The 18,819-nt window shown below is 59.3% G+C and overlaps 1 protein-coding gene across 2 annotated transcripts; it reads left to right on the forward strand.

Annotated features, from left to right (window-relative positions):
* The first annotated feature begins 107 nt into the window (after positions 1–107).
* Positions 108–16,964, forward strand: B3gnt3 (UDP-GlcNAc:betaGal beta-1,3-N-acetylglucosaminyltransferase 3). 2 transcript variants are annotated; one of them, XM_047531877.1, is made up of 4 exons: positions 108–229; positions 12,023–12,086; positions 13,398–14,021; positions 15,614–16,964. In XM_047531877.1, exons 3-4 carry the CDS (start codon positions 13,446–13,448, stop codon positions 16,163–16,165), a joined length of 1,128 nt encoding a protein of 375 aa, XP_047387833.1. In that variant the 5' UTR covers positions 108–229; positions 12,023–12,086; positions 13,398–13,445; the 3' UTR covers positions 16,166–16,964. The 2 variants fall into 2 exon arrangements, with proteins under 2 accessions (XP_047387833.1, XP_047387834.1); XM_047531878.1 differs by lacking the exon at positions 12,023–12,086 and having other exon boundaries at positions 142–229.
* Positions 16,965–18,819: the final 1,855 nt, after the last annotated feature.

Here is an 18,819-nt window from a genome sequence, read left to right on the forward strand (position 1 = left end):
AGTCAGACACGGGCCGAGGCGGGCGCAGGGGAGAGGGGCGGGGCCGAGGGGCGGGGCGGGGGCGTGGCCGCGGGGAACTTCGCCTTGGCCACTAGGAAGCTCCGCGCCGCCGGGAGAAGGGGCTCGCGGGCGCCGGCGGCGGGAAGGACGAGCCCGGGAGGCGGGGCTCGCCAGGTGAAAGCCCTCTCCCGGTCCCGAGGAGCGCAGAGCCTGGACGGTCGCCTGGCGGGTGAGTGTTAGCGACCCTGAGGACCTGGCGGCTCCCAGGAGCGGACACCGGGCGGCGGGAGTAGGGTCCCAGAGCAAGTCCCCAGCAAGTCCCCGCCGCGTTCGCCCTGAAGGTGTAGCGACGTCCTAGAGTCGCAGGAACTCGGCTGTCCCCGCCCAGCCGCAACAGGGGTCGCCAGCGTTTCCAAGGCCACCTCTGGCCTTGGCGGGGAAGGAAGGCTTCCCCAGTCCCGGGGACCCCGGCTCCCGCCTCCTTCCAGGATTGGGCGGGGTCTGCCCGGAGACGCGGCTGGTGCTCAGCCTTCGTCCACTGTTGTCGCGATTGTTAGCCCTCGGGGGTGGCTGTCCAGGAGCTGCCCCCCAGCTCCCGAGGGGGCTTGCTCTCGTTTCTGGAGGAAACCAGTCCATCCCCCTCTTCCTGTTGCTCCCTGCGCTGGGCCATATTCAGGAACATGAGGCCCCAGCTCTGTGGCACCACGGAGTTGCTCCTGGTCTCCTGGCCTCGGTTCCTCCTCGTCGAGGTGAGACAGTGACCCAGCTTTGATGAAGGTGGCTGACTGCCCAGCCAGGGGGGGAATTTTTATTATGGGGTACCCTTCCGGGGACTCTTCGCTGACAAGTGACTTTAAGTCTTTGAGCCTCAGTCTCCCTCTGTGTCAAGTAGGACTCCTGGCAGGAACCAGGGTGAAGCAGAATTGAGTGGACAAGTCCTGTGGCCACATGGGGCAGTGAGCCGTCACCATGACTATATTAATAATGATTATGTGACCACCGTTCTGGCCGACTTCCCTTTCCAGACACTTTGAATTTTTGGTGGCCACATATTCAGCTGGGGCCGCCCCCCTCCCCAACACGCACACTCTCATCTGTAGTTCAGATCTGGGGTTCAGGTCCCCAAGGGAAAATGCCTCACTGCCTATCAGTGCCACCAGGGTTCCCAAGGCCACTACTGGGGGCAGAGTGGAGCCAGTGTCTTAGGAGTCGGGAGAAGGTGTGGCCCTGAGCTGGGCAGCTGGCCCCACCTGGCTTAGATGAGCAGGGCCTGTTTGCCCAGCTGGGACTCCTTCCATTTCCCTGTCCCTCACTCCCAAGGTGTGGCAGCTTCCGTCTGGTGCTCTGGCTGTGGTGAACCAATAGAAGGGGCCTTGGAGCCTGTGTGCCCCAGACAACCCCAAAACGCCAGCTCAGACCAGGGACCCAAGACAACTGAGTCAGCCCAGAAGGGACAGAGAAGGTTTCACTAAGTGACTTCTCCTCTTGCCACCAGCCTCTGAGGCCCAGAGCAGGGAAGGGACTTGTCTGGGGCCACCCCATGAGCCAGGGCGAAGTCTGGAACAATCTCTCTGCCTGGTGGGATTCTGGCCTGGCTTGATTGCCTCCCGTGACGGGAGCTCATTATCAACATCACAAATCAACGGGAAAATGCCGTCAGGTGGTAAAAGGCAGCCCGGGCCACACCCAGCCTTTCCTACGGGAGTCCTGGGTGCTGTGCCTCATTCTCCCTCTCCACACGAGTCTAACCAGCCCTGCCGTTCCACGAGGACACATGTGGCCAGGCAGACTGTGGCAGGGCTGCCCGAGGGAGCTGGCGCGTTAGCTCCAGGCCCGATCACACAGCTCCCTGCGTCCCGCTCACGGGGTTCATCTCTGCATGATAATCGCATGACTTACTGCAGGACCAAAGGACCCTGCCTGGCCTGAAAGTGTGGGGTCCAGGAATTCCCCAGCAGTGGGGCCCATGGGACGCCATTGTCCCCATCAACCTGGATTGCAGGAAGGGTTAAGCCAGGATGCCCAGCCTGCTTCCACGGGGTAGGTCTCTGCACCTAAAAGTGAGCCCAGAGATGCCTTTGAGACCCAGTGGGGCTGGGGCTGGCACTCGTTCAGGGGCGCCCGCCCCGCCTCGGATCCCTCGGATCCATCCCAGCTGCCCCGGGCAGTTTCTGCGGAGCCGGGCCAGCTCATTAAGTGAATCACTATGACCGTGACTGAGCCTTGACCTGAAAACCAGGAAGCCAAGGTCTGGAGGGTGGCATTACCCCCCTCCACGCCCAGGTACTGGCCCGGTGCATCGGGACAGTTGGCCTAGAACCCACGGAGCGCATGGGTTTTATGAAGCAGGGTCTGGCTAGGCCGAGCCTTTCGAAGGACTTATCTTTACTGGACGTTTTCTTCTTTCTTTTCTGTTTATAAAGTGACTCCTGTTCCTCATAAAAAGGGCTCACCCATCATTACGGGTAGAGCAAGCCGGTACCAACAGGTGAGGGACTGCCCTGCGTCCCTCCAGCCTCCCCAGCCTCAGTCAGCTGTGTGACCTCGGGCAGTTGGTACCTTCTCTGTGCCAGTTTGCCCGCCTGGGAACCAAGGCCCCCCTGGAAGGCCCCATGAGAGGCCCTGGGGCTCCTTCAGAGGTGGCGAGTTTTTCACCCCAGTGTTCCATCTCCAGAAAATTGTCTGTTGCTTCCTCTCTGTGCATCGCATGAGCCTGGAGGCTTTTCTTTGTTATCCTGACCGAGTTCCAAGAACCTAGACCCGGCCTAGACCTGGCACTGGGACACCCAGGACCTCGGGGCTTATGTAGGTGATAACAGTGGCTGCTGCTGATGATAACAATACTGCGGGCGTTTCATAAACGTCACTTACAAAAGTCACCATGTGGAGCTGCACGTGACCTGTCTGCACACAAAGGGGATTCTTCTAATTGCTTCCATCACCCTCCGCCCCTCACTTTGTCTAAGAATGTTCCAGAACATTCTGACAAAGTCCTCAGAAGGTTCCACACCCACCCACCCACCACAAATCCCAGCGGAGGGTGGGTGGACCTGCAGAAGCAAACACCAATGTAGAATGGTCACTCCTGCAGCTGGTGGGACATGCGCTGGCAGCTGCCACCATACCAACTTGAAGATTCTGAGGTCCAGGGGGACCTCAGATGGTCAGTGGGCTGCCAGGGGCTGCTACTTCAAGGACATCAGTTCCTTGGGGCCTCATGGCTGCAGGGTAAGGCAGAGATGAACCCTTGTCGGGAAACCCACCGAGCTGGGACAGGACGGGGCAGGGCCTGGTCGCTGTGCTACCCGTACCTTGCAAAAACTAGAATTCAGGGGGACAGGTTCCGAGAGGGTTCCAGGACTCCATTTTTTTCATCTGGAAAGTGGGAGGTCTGGAGGGGGTGGAGGCCCCATGCTGGGGTCAGATAGGCCTCCAGTTACCAGATCCGTGTAGGCCAGAGGGGCGGGGCCGGGCTGCGGGACTGGGCGGGTCTTGCCGCCTGGGTCCTTCAACCGCCCCTCTTGGCCTCCTGTTGGCGGGGACAGAAGTGCCTGGAGCCACACATGTCCAGGACCAGCGTTCAGGATGGCTGTCACCTGGGAATGATGACAGAGGGCATGAGGCTGCAGTGCTGCCACCAGGGGGTCCAAAAGGAATTCAGCTGGGCCGGCCCTTCTGCCTATCTTGGGGCTTGTTAATCTTCAATGGATCATGAATATTCAGTGCCCACACCTCATGAATATTCAGAAGCCACGAATATTTGGTGCCTGGGGACTGTTGAGTGGCCTGTCACGCTTCATCTGAGCACAGGTACGGTTCACGGATCACGAAGGTACTCTGCAGCTGCTCTGCCCTCCGGACCCAAGGGTCCCACATCTGCAGATCCGATTCAACCCGGACAGACTCTTTCGGGTCGCGATTCCCTAACAACCCAGCGTCACGACCTTTCACAGTCTTGACTTTGTGTGAGGTGTTATGAGTCATCGAGAGATTATCTAAAGTCTACAGGAGCACCTGCGTCGTTTCTGTGCAAACACTGCACCATTTCATAGAAGGCGCTCCAGCGACGCGGATTTGGGTAGCCACGGCTGTCCTGGACGTCCCCCGAGGATCTGCAGGGTCAACAGCGCTTCCCGTAGTACAACACCGGGAGACCCTGCTTCCCTGAGCTGTCGTGGTTCTTTCTTATTAAATACATCACAAGGGACTGCTCAGCCCTCCAGCAGGAAGATTTGGAGCCCGGACTTGCCCTTTCCGCTCCACGTGGACTCCCCTTATCTTTCTTTTCTTTCCTTTTTTTTTTTTTTTTTTTGTTTTGTTTGTTCTTTGGTACCAGCGATTGAAGCCAGGGGTGCTTGCCCATTGAGCCACATCCCCAGCCCTTTTTACATTTTATTTAGAGACAGGGTCTCGCTGAGTTGCTGAGGCTGGTTCTGAACTCGCCATCCTCCTGCCTCAGCCTCCAGAGCTGCTGGGATTACAGGCATGGACCACCTTGCCTGGTGGTCTTTTTTTCTGTCTTTGCGGTGCTGGGGATGGGACCCAGGACCTTGCACATGCTGTGTGTCCCCACAAGCTGCAGATCTACCCATTTTCTGAGGCAGAGTACTCATGGAAGGAGAGGGTGAGGTTGATGTGAGATGGGAGGAAATGACCTGGTTATTGTCAGGTAGGGACATAGCCATAGAGGACAAGGGACCCGGTCCCACCTCTGGGGCTCCAGGCCGGCTTGGAGACTAACACAAGAGCAACAAGTCAATTTCCTGTGACATCTGGTTGAAATGATTCAGAGAAGAGCAAATGTGGGCTGGGTGGTTTGGACGAGAGGTCAGAACTCTGCTGAGGTGATCTTTGAGCTGCGACTTGAAGATTAAAGAGAACTGGGTGGACGAGTTCTGGAGGGAAGGGAGTCCCAGGTGGAGGCAGCATCAGGTGCAAAGGCCCTGGGGCAGCACAGAGCTTGGATGCTTAAAAGCTGGTCAAGAAGCCAGCGTGACTGGAGCTGGTGAGCAGGGCAGAGGTTGTGGGGGAAGATGGGTGCTGAGAGGGCCACATCCGGCAGCCACAACCCCCGGGGAGGCTCCTGGGTTTTGGCCAGTAACTTGAAGTGGCTTTTCTGTGTGGGCTGGAGGAAGCAGACTTTGGATTAGGCAGAACAGCACCTGTGCGTGAAAGCAAACAGCCCCAGGAAGTTGACTGGTCTGGCCATGGGGGGCAGATAAAGGTCCTGAGGGTCATCCAGATGCCACTGCTGTGGCCTTGTCCTCAGTGAGGCTCCTCCACCCCCCTGGGGCTCCCCAACCCAGGTCTGCAGCATGCAAGTCGTGCGGGGTGCTCGCCCATCCCGCGCCCGCAGGCCTCCAGGTCGATGTTCTGTGTCCACCTGCTGTTACACCCGAGAGGTCTCGCTGCATCTCGCCGTCCAGGGAGGAGTCGGAGGCAGCTCCCATTCTGTGCCTCGTGCTTTCTTCTCCACCCCCACATCCGGGTTCTAACACCGAGGCCTCCGTGGTGCCCTCTCCTGTATCCCGCCGACCTGCCCCCTCCCCCAGCCCCAGCACTTCTACCTGGATGCTGCCCCACCCTCTGCTCCTGCTGATTACCTCTGCCCCTTGGCCACAGGGGACGTTTTTAAAAGCACAAATTGATCTGGCTCCTCTCCTGCTCACACACCCTCCTCGGCTTCCCGTGGCCCCTCACATGAAATAAGAGGTTCTCCCTGGTTGGCCCGATTCTACTGTCTGACTCCAGCCTGGTCCAGGAATCCACCCTCCGCCTCCCTCATCTCCCCCTCCAGCACCCTAAACTTGCGCCCACGTCCGGGATGTCCTTCCCCCAGGGCCCTGTCCAGGGGATTCCGCGGCAGCCTTCAGAATCTCCCTGGTCCCCAGGTGGATCAGGTCCCCTGCTGATTCCTCTTCCCTCCGCAGCATTTATAAAAGCTGCCACTGGTTACTATGTCACTAGTATGTTAGTGTCACAGGGCAGAGCTGGCAGCCCCAGAATCCAGCATACAGTAGGTGCTCAGGAACTGTTCCGTGGCCCAGAGGCCAGTGCCTCAGGTAAGAGCTGGACTGCAGCGTGCCCACACATTCACGGGTGTCTGTGTACCACGTGGGTGCACCTGGGCTCCGGGCTCTCCGTCCTTCCACATGTTTGGTGTCGCCCATGACACGGTTCCTGTGACTGACTCTGGAAGGCTCTGCAGTTGTGGGAGGTGGGGAGTCTACCTGGGTCTCTCCAGGCACTCCTTTTCTTTTCTTTTTAGGGATTGAACCCCGGGGGTGCTAACCCTGAGCCACATCCCCAGCCCTTCTTTACATTTTACGTAGAGACAGGGTCGCTGAGTTGCTTAGGACTGTTAAGTCACTGAGGCTGGCTTTGCACTCCTGCCTCAGCCTCCTGAGCTGCTGGGATGACAGGTGTGTACCCTCGTACCAGCTCCCCAGGCACTTTCTAGAAGGCCTCGAACCCCTTGAAAGTTTCGCTTTCCCACAGATGGGGCTCTGGTCTTCCACAGCTGGTAAGTGCAGATTTGGTCGCAGCCCAGTTTCTGGCAGATACCTCCTAAAACCTTTGGAATCTTCTGGAATATTCACAGCCCTAGTGCCTTGTATGCTAAAGAGGTGGTTTGGGCAGCCCCTCAGTAGCTTCTGGAGGGGTGCTGGTCCCCCGGGACTTTCGGCACCACCCCAGTCTCCAGGGAGGGGAGAGGGCTGGAGGGGGGGTTGGCCGCAGGTGGCCCGTCAATCAGGCCTGCGCTAGGAGACCTCAGTGACAACCAGAGCAGCCCGACCCAGCCGCGCAGGGGCCAGCTCCTGCAGGGGGACCCTGAGAGCCCAAGGAAGATGGAAGCCCTCTTCCCAAGCTCGCCAGGTGCGCGTCCCCCCCTCCCCCCCCCCCCCCCCGAGAACTCGGTCAGTGCCAGTGAGGTGTCCCGTGCTCTGCTAATTGACGGGCCCAAGGAAGGGGTCCTGGGAACCCCAATTTCTAACTGGGGGGTCGGAAACACCGGGAGACCCACTGGGGTTGACCAAGGGCATCAGAAGCGGGGGAGGGGACAGCCTTGGGGACTGAGCCTCGACCTGTGGGATCTGCCCCGACTGCAGGTACCTGGTGTCTGAACGGGGTGGACTTAGAGGACCCTCAGCTGGCGTCCACTGTGGCATTAGCAGCTTGCTTGGTGTGTAAGCGACGTCTCCCCCGCATGTACCCCTCTGACTCCTGGGACCCTGTCCAGGGTGGGGACGCCTCGGCTCCTCGGTAGCACCCAGCGTGTGTTTATGGAATGAATGGGTGATTTCCACGCGGGGGTTTGCAACAGGAGCTTCTCCAAGAGGTCACTGACCCCAGGATTGGGTGGGGGGCCCATCAATACCCAGCCCTCCGCAGCCAAGGGTCCCTGGCCCTCAGCTAGACCCCCGTGCCCCGCATGTCCCATGGTGGGAGTGGGTCCCAGCCCCTCTGATCGGAAGACCTATGAGGACGGGTTGGTACCGCCTGGAGCACAGACCAAAGTGGCAGCTAGACGATCCACTGGACAGACCAGTGAAGGCTCGCTGGTCAGCCCTGCAGAGGAAACGCCCAGAGGCGCTTCCCACGCCAGGCCCATGAGCCTGCCCGGATGCTCCTGCCTGAGGTTTGAAGGGCTCAGGGGTTCAGGGGGTGCCTTGTTTGCATTAGTGGGAGTCCAGGGCACGGGCGGGCGCGGAGGAGAGAATCCTCCCCCTCCGCTGCTCAGACCCCGCCAAGAACCTGAGCAGCCACCGCCCACCTGCGCACGAGTGAATGATTTCCACAGCGGGTTTGGGGATCGGAGCTGCTAGGACAGCTGATCGCCGACCTGAGACTCTCCCCACTTACAGAAAACATAGCCTGGGGAAGAAAAGGAGGTAGCCCACGGGAGCACGTGTTTCACATGCAGAGGGTTCTTAGGAATAAACAAGAAAGTGAAATGCGAGGAAAAGAAGAGGCATTCGTGGGGTTCATTAGAGTCAAAGCCGTGCCAAGAGGTTCTACTTGGCCTGGGTGCCCCAACCCCAGTGGTAGGGACGGCAGTGGTCTTGCTCGCTCCTGCCCCTGCCCCTCCCCCATGCCTGGGTAGCTGTGGTTTGGTTTGGTTTGGAGGTTTGTCTGGTTTTGCCTTCTGGTGCGCGGACGGGACCCGGGGCCTCGTGCATGCTGAAGCAGTGCTCTGCCCCCGAGTAGCACACCTGACCCCTCGCTTTGAATTCTCTACTCTGGGTTATCTGTGGGTTTTGACCAGAATTTCTCAACCTTGAAAATGTTGACTTTGGGGACAGATACTGTGCAGAAGCTGTCCTGTAACAGTGCGAGATGTTACACAATGTCCCTGGTCTCCATCCACCGGCGCCGATGGCCGTCCCCTGCCCCACCTGGGTCCTAGCACTGACGATATCTTCCAGCCAGGTCGGGTGGTGCCTGCCTGGGGTCCCAGGGACTCGGGAGGCTGAGGCAGGAGAGTCCCTTGAGCCCAGAAGTCAGAGAGTAGCCTGGCAACACGGTGAGATCTTGGCTCAAAAACTTTTTTTTAATTAACCGATGTTTTAAAATGTCCCCAAACAGTCGGGTGCAGCAGCACATGCCTCTAATCCCAGCAACTTGGGAGTCTGCAGCTGGAGAATCACAAGTTCAAGGCCAGCCTAGGCAACCTAGCGAGGTTCTGGTCAAAATGAAAATGTAAAAGGGCGGGGGCTGCAGCTGAGCCGTGGGGCACACACACATACACAAGTGTCCCCAGACAGGTGTCCCTTGGGGACCTAATCACTCCGGTTAAGAACCATCGACTTAGGTTGTAATCTGTAAATGGGACAGAGGCAGTCACCCTCCAAATTTTTACAAGTCCTGAATGTCCTGTTTTTCCCACTGGATCCCATGCCCCAAAGTTGGGTTTGTGGGGCACCCTCGTTTCCCAGCCTCTGATCACCCTGGCTGCTGGGTCACCCAGGAGATGCCCTGGCTTCTTTCATTCGATTTCCTCTTTGGTGATTTGGTCTTCCGATGGAGGCTCGTGATGTGGCTGGGAGGCCACCTTCCTATGCAGCCTGAAATCTCCTTCAACATTCAGCTCCCTCATGATTTTTCCTAGTTGACTTTTTGGGACCTTTCAGAGGCTAAGCCTCCAGGGCCCTCAGCTGCCCAACGAGTTCCTGCCTCAGGACCTTTGCACCTGCTGCTCCCACCCCAGCACCTTTGCCCAGATGACCACCACGCTGGCTTCTCCCTGCCGTCCATTCACATCTCAGCCCAGATGTCACCCAGACCTTAAAATCAAACCATCTCCTCCTAGGGTGTTGCGAAATACATATTTGGTCTTCCTCTCTTTTCCTAGAGTACAAGTCCTAGAGAGTGTCTTTGTATCTAATGAGGTGAGGTGGCAGCAGCCTCTAGATAGCCTCTCAAGCAGGAGCTGTTCCCAGCCTCGGGGAAGGGGGAGGGCCTGAGCTTGAGTTGATCACAGTTGGCCAAGAACTTCCTCAGCCGAGCCTATTTAACGAAGCCTCCGTACAACCCCAGGAGGACGGGATCCAGAGGCCTTTCAGACGGGTCACAGTCAGAGGGGACGGTCGGAGGCGCCGGCAGAGTGGCACACCCAGAGGCCACGGACGCCCGGGCCCTTCCCAGCATGCCTTGCGCCATGAGCCCCTCCATCCGCATCCTTCGGGATACCCCCTTTCCCACCCAAGACCAGCACGCATTTGCTTCTCACAGTTCTGGAAGTCAGAATCTGAAATCAGTCTTTCAGTCTAGTGGTCCAAAGTCAAGGGGGGCAGGAGTGGGTTCCTCCCGGAACCCAGGCGAGGACTGAGGGCCGTCCTCCGCCAGTGCCCAGGGGCCACGCCCCCCTCTCGCCCGAGGCCTTCCCCCTCCTCCGTACACCTGCTCCTCTGGACAGGCGGGACAGTCTGACCATTTCCAGATGCTTATCTCAATCACATCTGCCAAGTCTGCTTGGCCACCTAAGTGACATACCCTCAGGTCCCGGTGGATGAGGAGGGGGCATTGGGGACAACTGTCTGCCATCTCTGCCGGAGGAGAGCCTCCAGCTGGCCCGGTCTTGGAGCGTGGTGCTGTGGACGACCCCCGGGCAGGGGCATCCGTCTGCCACCCGCCCCGGGGAGGGGAAGTCCCGGCTCTCCGTGGCCGGCATCGCTGGGCAGACCGTGGGTGGATGAGCAGCTCGCCAGGTCACTTCCTCTCCATCCCTGACGCATTTGTCAACCGTCTGTTTTGGCTGCTTGATGGACATCGTCCTCCCTGGGTTGCCCTGCATTGTGCCCATTAACTGCTTTGACAGATCAGGTGGCAAGGCAGTCCCTGGTGACAGCATGGGACCCGGGTTTCTGCCTGGGTCCTCGCCGCTCCTGGTCCTCGTCTCTTGCCTCTGACCTTGGCCCCCTGAGCCCTGGGTTCTGTGCGTGGACGGGCTCGTCCACTGTGGGCTGGGCTTTATGGGTAACTTTGTCTTGGATTTGAGACCGCCTCAGCCTTGCGTTCGTGCTGGGTTGTTTGTTTGTTAGTTGTAGATGGACGCGATGCCTTTATTTTTTCTTTTTTATGTGGGGATCAAACCCAGTGCCTCACACAGGCCGGGTAAGCGCCCCACCACGGAGCCCCATCCCCAGCCCTACTTGGTATTTTATTTAGAGACGGTCTCCCTGAGTCCCTCAGGGCCTCTCCATGGCTGAGGCTGGCTTTGAACTCACGGTCCTCCTGCCTCAGCCTCCTGAGCCGCTGGGAGGACAGGGTGCACCACCGCTTCCGGCAAGAGAACTCAAGGCTGGGCGTGGCGGGGCACGCCTGTCGTCACAGCCACTCCAGGGATCTGAGGCAGGAGCACCGGACGTTCCGGGCCAGCGGGGAAGCTTCTTGCATGGTAGAGGCTGTGTAGCCAGAAGCACAGAGAAAGCCACCTGGGGCTGGGCATGGGGGCAACCTTGGGGACTAAGCCTTGACCCGTGCGTCCAGGTGGGGAGTCAGAGCAGGACCGAGTCGGAGGGCACCCGGCAGGCGTCCGTCATGGACCTGATGGCTTGGCAACTGGTGAGAAGTCCCCGCCTGTCTTGGGTCGCAGAGGTGACGGGCTGTGTGCCTAGCAGGGACCCGAGTCTGAGCTGCTTTGCTACCCACCTCCTGAGTTTTCCTCTCCTGTCTCCTTCGCTGAGTTTGCCACCCTCCAGGGTTTGGGCCCCCCGGTAGCAGGAACTCTTGTGTGCCCCGTGCCTGGCCTCCGCTCCTGGTGTATCGGAGGAGCACAGCCCATGAACGAATGTAGTAGATCTTTCTGAGAATCAGCTATTTTTTTCAGGTGCCGTGGCAACCCGACACTCCTCCATTCAATAATCATACCTTTACTGAGCACCTACTATGCACCCAGAGGACGGGGATAAAATGGGAAATGAAACAGACATCCTGGTGGAGGGAAGGGTCAAGGAAAAACCCCTTTTAAAAGTTTTATTATGTGTTTTAGGAGGTGACTAGTGCTAGAGAAAAAAGAAGTGGAATGGGGATTGGGGTAGCCTGTGAGACAGCATGTCCCAGCCACAAAGTTCTCCCTGGGAAGGTGACATTGGTGCAGAGACAGGAAGGAGTCGACCTACTTGGAGATCTGAGGGAAGAGCAATCCCGGCAGCATGAACTGCTTGTGCAAAGATCCTGAGGCAGGACCACACCCAGGGTGTTGATTCTTCGTGTTTTACATCAAGGCACAGAGAGGTCAGGCTCTTTCCCAAGGCCGCACAGTGCAACCTGTGGTGTAGAATCTGGGCCCTATTTGAGAACTGCACTCGTCTCTCTGGCCTAGGAGACCTTGGTCAGGCTGGGACGAACGTGTTGGGAAATGGCCCCGGTTCTGGTTCCAGTGCTACTTTGTGGCCCCAGATGGAAATGGAAACGGAAACAGGAAGCTGCTCTGTGCCTTGCTCTCAGATTGGAACTGGGTGGGGTCCCTTGAGGTTGAAGGGGCCCAACAGGACCCACTGACTGCCCCGCACTGTTCCAGGTGCTCTTGGGGAGACAGAAGAGGCCCCAGCTCAGCACAGTCTGAGATCCCAAGACAGTCTGAGGTAAGTACGTTCAGATGCTCATTCAATGAACACTCAAGTGTCCACTGTGCACAGGTGGCTGGCGCCCCCTAATGGCCACACAACCCTATGAGCTGGGGGCCCGCTTGGAGGTCCCCTCCTAGGTCTGAGGAAACCAAGGCCCAGGGAATGAGGGGCACAGCCCGGGCGTGGTAGAATCCAGCTTCAGCCCTGAAGCTGGACCCTGAAGTGTGCTCTCCAGGACTGATGTTCCAGGTCGCTCTGGGTATTTGCTGAACAGGAAAGTCCCTCCTGAGTCTAATCTAGTTCCTTCATGCTGCTCCAGAGAGTAGAGCCTCACCTTCGATTGGGGGACAACACAGACCTTCTCTCTCCTGACTTGAGGGTTCGAAGGCACCTAGGGAAGCCCAGGAAGGCACTTGAAAGGGGGGTGGCAGGCTGCACCTGGGCACGCGGAGGGAGAGCTCACGGGACGAAGGGTCGCGGCCGCCGGGGTTTCGAAGGCTGTGTGCACGTTCACCGGAGACACCGAGCGATTCACTTTAATCTGTAAATTCGGTAAACACTCCCTGGCTCCCCACGGGTCTGCCTCATTCGGGGTGATGCCAAACCCCGACACTGCCGCTGCGGTGGGAAGGAGGAAGCCAGACACGGAGACCTCCAGGAAACCCGGACAGAGCCAGGGAGGGAGGAAAGGACTAGACAAATGGCAACCAGGACCCTCGCAGGGATCAGTGAGCACTTTCTGGAGAATGGCCGTTTGCGAGGGGTTCTGAGGGGGTGGTCGCAGTTTGCCAGGGAGATGGCTTTGCTTGAGACAGGCTGGGTCTGAAGGACCTGAGGAGCCAGTGGCCATGTTCAGGTTGGAAGACCATTAAAGACGGGAAGAAGGGCCGGCGCCGTGGCACACTGTCATCCCAGTGGCTGGGGAGGCTGAGGCAGGAGAATCTCGAATCCAAAGCCAGCCTCAGCAAAAGTGAGGCCCTAAGCCATTCAGTGAGACCCTGTCTCTAAATAAAATACAAAATAGGGGTAGGATGGGGCTCAATGGTCGAGTGCCCCCCAGTTCAATCCCCAGTACCCGCCCCCCAAAAAAAGAAAAGAAATAAAAAGGCAAATAAAAATCGCCAGCAGAGCCTGGGCACCTCTCAGAGCCAATCTAGAGGAGGCGCTGAAGGGAGCTCAGTGAGGGCGCAGGTGGGGGCGTAGGGAGGGGCTGCCAGCACTTTGCCAACGGGAGCCACGGTGGAGGCCCACCAGGTATTGGGGTGCCCCAGGTAGCTCGGGAGAGCCTCTGCCGCCGCCAGCACTCCAGGCCTTTCTTCCTCGCAGGAGACCTCGAGGGCCCGCTCCGCCGACCCCACACCCGGGCTGCCCAGGATGCGGTGTCCGCTGCGCTCCCTGCGGCCTGAGCTGAGCCTCGCCCTGGCCGTGGGCGCCGTCACCCTCCTGGTTCTCCTCAGCGTGCACGTGTCCACGCCGCCCTCCTGCCTGGTGCCCGAGGAGGCCCACTGGGCCCCTGCGCTCGGAACCTGGCGGCCGCCGCCCGCGCACGCCCGCCCTGCGCCGTGCCTGGCCAACACCTCGGTGGCCGCGCACCCGGAGTTTGCGGGGCAGCCGCAGCACGTGCGCAACTTCCTGCTCTACAAGCACTGCCGCCGCTTCGCGCTGCTGCAGGACGTTCCGGCCGAGAAGTGCGCGCGGCCCGTCTTCCTGCTCCTGGCCATCAAGTCCTCGCCCAGCAACTACGAGCGCCGGGAGCTGGTGCGGCGCACGTGGGGCCAGGAGCGCCTGGTGCGGGGCGCGCGGCTGCGGCGCCTCTTCCTCGTGGGCACCGCCAGCCACCCGCACGAGGCTCGCAAGGTCAACCGGCTGCTGGAGCTGGAGGCGCAGACGCACGGTGACATCCTGCAGTGGGACTTCCACGACTCCTTCTTCAACCTCACGCTCAAGCAGGTGGGCCGGTTGGGGCGCCTGACGGGGGCGCTGGCAGGTCCCCCTTGCGCGGGGCACAGGGAACAGGAACCCGCCCCCACTGAGCCCTCTACTGCCCTTCCCCATCCTCTTCGTGACCTGCTCCTCCCTGGGGACTGGGAGCAAGGGCAGAGGGACTGAGGTGGCTGCATAGATCTGCTGGGATGGCACTGGTTCAAACCAGGCGCTGCCTCTTGGTTGCTGTTGGACCTTGGGAGAGTTCACCTGCCTCTCTGGGCCTCGTTTTCCTGATCTGGGCGATGGGATGTGAATTAGACCCCCCACCTCTGAGGGCTACGTGAGACAGTATCAGGAAGGCACCTGTGGCCGGGGTGTCACTCAGAGGTACAGTACTTGCCCAGCATGCATGAAGTGTTGGGTCCCACCCCCTGCACTGCAAACCAAACCCAACTGTAAGGCATGTGGACAGGTGACCGGCTGGCCCAACACTGAGCCACACCCCCAGCCCTTTTTATTTTTTATTTAGAGACGGGGCCTCACTGACTTGCTGAGGTTGGCTTCGAACTTGTAATCCTCCTGCCTCAGCCTCAGCTAACTTTGGCAGTGACCATGGAAGTATCTCATTCATCTGTTCTGCTTCTATCTCCCCACGAGGCTGGGGTCTGTGTCTATTTCACACACTGCTTCTCCGGCCTGGCACATAGTGAGTGCTCGGTAAAGACCCTTTGGTGGGCAAGAACCCAGGAGAGAGGAAACCCAACCCGTATGAGATGAGGAATTGGAGGCTCCAGGTACCCAGCCTAAGTCAGTGGAAAGAGCAAAGCTGAGTGGAGACACATTAGCGGGCAGTGCAGGGGCACGCAGGGCTGGGTCCAAGGCTTCTGTGGCTCTTTCTCCATGTGTCACCTTGCTCAATTCCCTGTCCATTCCCTTACCTGGATTGAGGGTCACACCTGTCTCCTAAGGTCAAATTTGTTGGTACCAGGGATTCAACCCTGGAAGGCTTAACCCCTGAGCCACATCCCCAGCCCTTTTTGTATTTTATTTAGACAGGGCCTCGCTGAGTTGCTGAGGCTGGCCCTGAACTTGCAATCTTCCTGCCTCAGCCTCCCAAGTAACTGGGATTCCTTAAAGCAAAAGTGTGCTAAATTTCACCTGACAAGGATGCACCTGCGGCATGCTGGACCCATGCTGGGTTCTGGGGAGATGGAAAAAAATAGGGCAGACACCGTCCCCACCCTGAGAGACAGAGACTGGCAGGGGAGGTAGGTGTCAGCTAGGAGTCACATGAGTAACTATCGAGCTCCAGGGCTCAGCCAGGCAGAGTTGAATGGAATCCCAATAAATGTAAATGGCACAATTTTCAGGATGTCTTGGTTCTTTACAAAACACCCTCTCCTGGGTCCCCCACGATTCTGGAGGCAGGTGCTGTGAGGAGGCCTGCTGGGAAAGCTGGAAGCGAGGCCCGGCTTACCCTGGAGAGGGAGATTCCAGACACGGGCTGACTCGAGTGTGGGGACACAGCCCTTCCCAGGCTTGCTGGGCCAGGGCAGCCAACAGGGACCTAAAGCCAGGGGCTCCAGCCCTCAAGCCGATGCCCTCCCACCCTGCAGGTGCTGTTCCTCGAGTGGCAAGAGACGAGGTGCACCGACGCCAGCTTCGTGCTCAACGGGGACGACGATGTCTTTGCACACACGGACAACATGGTCACCTACCTGCAGGGCCTTGACCCCAGCCAGCACCTCTTCGTGGGGCATCTGATCCAAAACGTGGGCCCCATCCGGGTTCCCTGGAGCAAGTACTACGTGCCCCCAGTGGTGACGCAGGCGGAACGCTACCCTCCCTACTGCGGGGGAGGCGGCTTCCTGCTGTCCCGCTTCACGGCCGCCGCCCTGCGCCGGGCCGCCCCGGCCCTGGAGCTCTTCCCCATCGACGACGTCTTCCTCGGCATGTGCCTGCAGCACCAGGGGCTGAGCCCCGCTTCGCACAGTGGCGTCCGCACGTCTGGGGTGCACGTCCCATCGGCTCGCCTGACCTCCTTCGACCCCTGCTTCTACCGGGAGCTGCTGCTGGTCCACCGCTTCCTGCCCTACGAGATGCTGCTCATGTGGGACGCCCTGAGCCAGCCCCGCCTCAACTGCGGCCAGCAGAGGCAGGTCTTCTGAGGTCACTGCGGGCCGGCCTCTGGGCTCCTGGGCCCACTGGCACAGAAAGGAGCAGGACCTTCCTCCCGGGGAGCTGGGCTGACTCCCCAGGCGAGCTGGGCGTCGCGGAGCCCCGATGGGCACTGGTGGGTGAACATGCTGCCAGGCGAGCTCCTCCACACCCTGCAAAACCCGCTGGGCCCCGCTCCCGGGCCCTCTGCCTGCCTGGAGGACACCCTGAAAATGTGACCACCTCCTTTTGACGATGAGAAGCCCCTCTGTGAGGGTTCCAGCTGTGGACACACCCTTTCCACTGGGTGTTCCGACCTGACCCGCAGGCTGGACCCTCCGCAGCGGCCTCCCTCCAGGTGAGGCCCTGGTGGTCTCGTGGGAGATGAGGTCAAGGCCCTCTGGGGACTCCCGTGTCTGCTGGAGTGGGAAGGTCCTCAGCCTAGGCGAGCGGGGTCCTGTCGGGTCGCCCCTGTGCGCCGGAGCCCTTGGTTGGAGAGAGGGGCCGCCCCCCCTCACCTGTGTGTCCCGCGCTCCAATGGCGGTGGCAGCAGAGGACGGACCCAGCTGAGCCCATAAGGCTGCGGGAGCTCAGTGTTCCTGGTCCCCAGCAGGGCTCAGCCCCCACACCTGGCCCCCCAAGCGTTCAGGAACAGCTCGGGCCGGCCAACCGGAGCGCGCCCATTGCCCGGAGAAGGGGCCATCCGGGTCTTCAGGGGCCTCCGCCCCGCGTGTCTACAGGTGCGGGTGTCCAAGTGAGCCGCCCGTCCCCTGCTGCCCCCGGTGGGGATGAGGGGCAGCTGGGCGGAGTGTCCTCAGGGAATAAAGCATTTCATGAAAACCTGGAGAGCCTGTTATTTATTTTTCTAAAGCCATTTCCGTGTTCACAAAAGACTGGTCCACACCCGTCTCCTCAAGTCTCCTTTCCAGGAGGAAGTACCAGCGACAGCAGAGCGTGACTGGAGCGGAGGTTAGGAAGGTTTCTAGTGGGCAGATGGGACCTCACCCCACCCCTCACGCACCCTCTGTGGCTCCCTATTGCCCTCAGCCCCCGTCAGCCAAGGCTGATTCTTGCTGAGGGTTTGTCAGCAGACCCTGGAGTGGCAGGTGGTGACGCTACTCTTAGCTGGGTGGGACACTAGACCCTCCTCTGAATCCCACGGGGTCACCACCCAGCCCCTCCCCTTTGCCTTCTCCCACCAGGGCAGCGGCTGTGCCTTGCCCCTCCCCCCTCAGCATCTACTGGGCGCCTCCTGTGTGCCTCACACCCTGCGTCTCTCCTCCCTCCCCGGAAGAGGTCCCCGTCCAGACAGAAAAGCCAGCCTGTGCAAAATTGAACAGGAAGCTGCCAGAATGGTGGGGCTTTGAGAATTGGAGCCAGGTGCCAGGACGCAGCGTGGTGGGGACAAGCACTGGCTGGGAGTCACAGACAGGGTGCCATTGCACTGCGACAGCACCTTTGGAGCAAGGAAGGAGGCTGGTTTTTTAAGCTTTAAGAAGTCCCATGGCTGCCATGGGGACTTGGGGAGGGAGAGTGGGGACTCGGAGGCTGAGGCCCCATCCAGGTCGGACAAATCGGGCCGCAAGAGGGGCGGGCTGCAGGAGTGCCTAACAAGCAGGTCCGACCTCACTGTCCCTGCTCACACTCACACACCCTCCATGGCTCCCCATTGCCCTGAGTCTGAGTCCCATCTCCTTGACTCCCCTGGCGGTCCTGGGTTGGATCCTGTGGGCAACCCACGTGAATTCACATCTGCCTAGAACCTGGGAACTTGGCCTTATATGGAAATAGGACCTTCATGGTTGGAGTTAAGGTAAATACTGAGATGCTGTATCAGGGTGGACTTTCAAACCAGCAGTGGTGTTTAAAAGGCAGAAAAGACAGAAGAGAAGGCCCTGTGATGATGGAGGCAGAGGCTGGCATCATGTGGCCACAAACCAAGAAACTAAGGGTTCAGGAGTTACCAGAAGCCAAGGGAGAGGACTGGAAGATTCTTGCAGAGCTTCCAACCCTGTCAACACCTTGCTTCCAGACTGGTGGCCTCCAGACTGAGAGAGAATACATTTCTGTGGGTTAAGTTGTCCAGTTTGTGATCATTTGTTACAGCAGCGCTGGACACTAAGTACATGGGCCACTTAGACAGATGTTTCATCAGTCTTATGAAAGGGTCCTATCATACAATCCCCCACTCAGGGTGAAGGGAGGACGCAGTGAGAGGAATAGTCAGAGTTGGAATAATGTTCATTATCATCATTCAGAAACGTGTGTGTTGTATCCACTGTTCCAGGGCCTCGGAGGAGCCCCAGGAGGAGCCCCGCAGCTGGCCACCCTCTCCTTATCTAACTCGGCTGAGTGCTCCTCTCCCTGGACTTCTGTTTCCCCACCTGGTATTGTGATGACCCTCAAGGGCTCGCCAGGCTCCTGCAAGGCATGGCAGGTCCACAGGCCACCAGAGGACGAGCCCACACAGGGGCTGACGCAGGCACATCCCTTTTTCTAGAGCAAACACACGGAGCTGCTTTGGATTATTTATTTCCTATTGGGGACAAAGGAGGGCAGTGCCTGGGCTTCTCTGCAAAGAGGGCATTTGACCCTCCCCGTGTGGCATCTCCATAAAACGGGGCTCCTCGGGACCGAGGCTGGAGCGCGTCCCCGACGGCGTCAC

Source organism: Sciurus carolinensis, chromosome 17 (assembly GCF_902686445.1).
Source record: "Sciurus carolinensis chromosome 17, mSciCar1.2, whole genome shotgun sequence".
NCBI classification, from domain to species: Eukaryota; Metazoa; Chordata; class Mammalia; order Rodentia; family Sciuridae; genus Sciurus; species Sciurus carolinensis.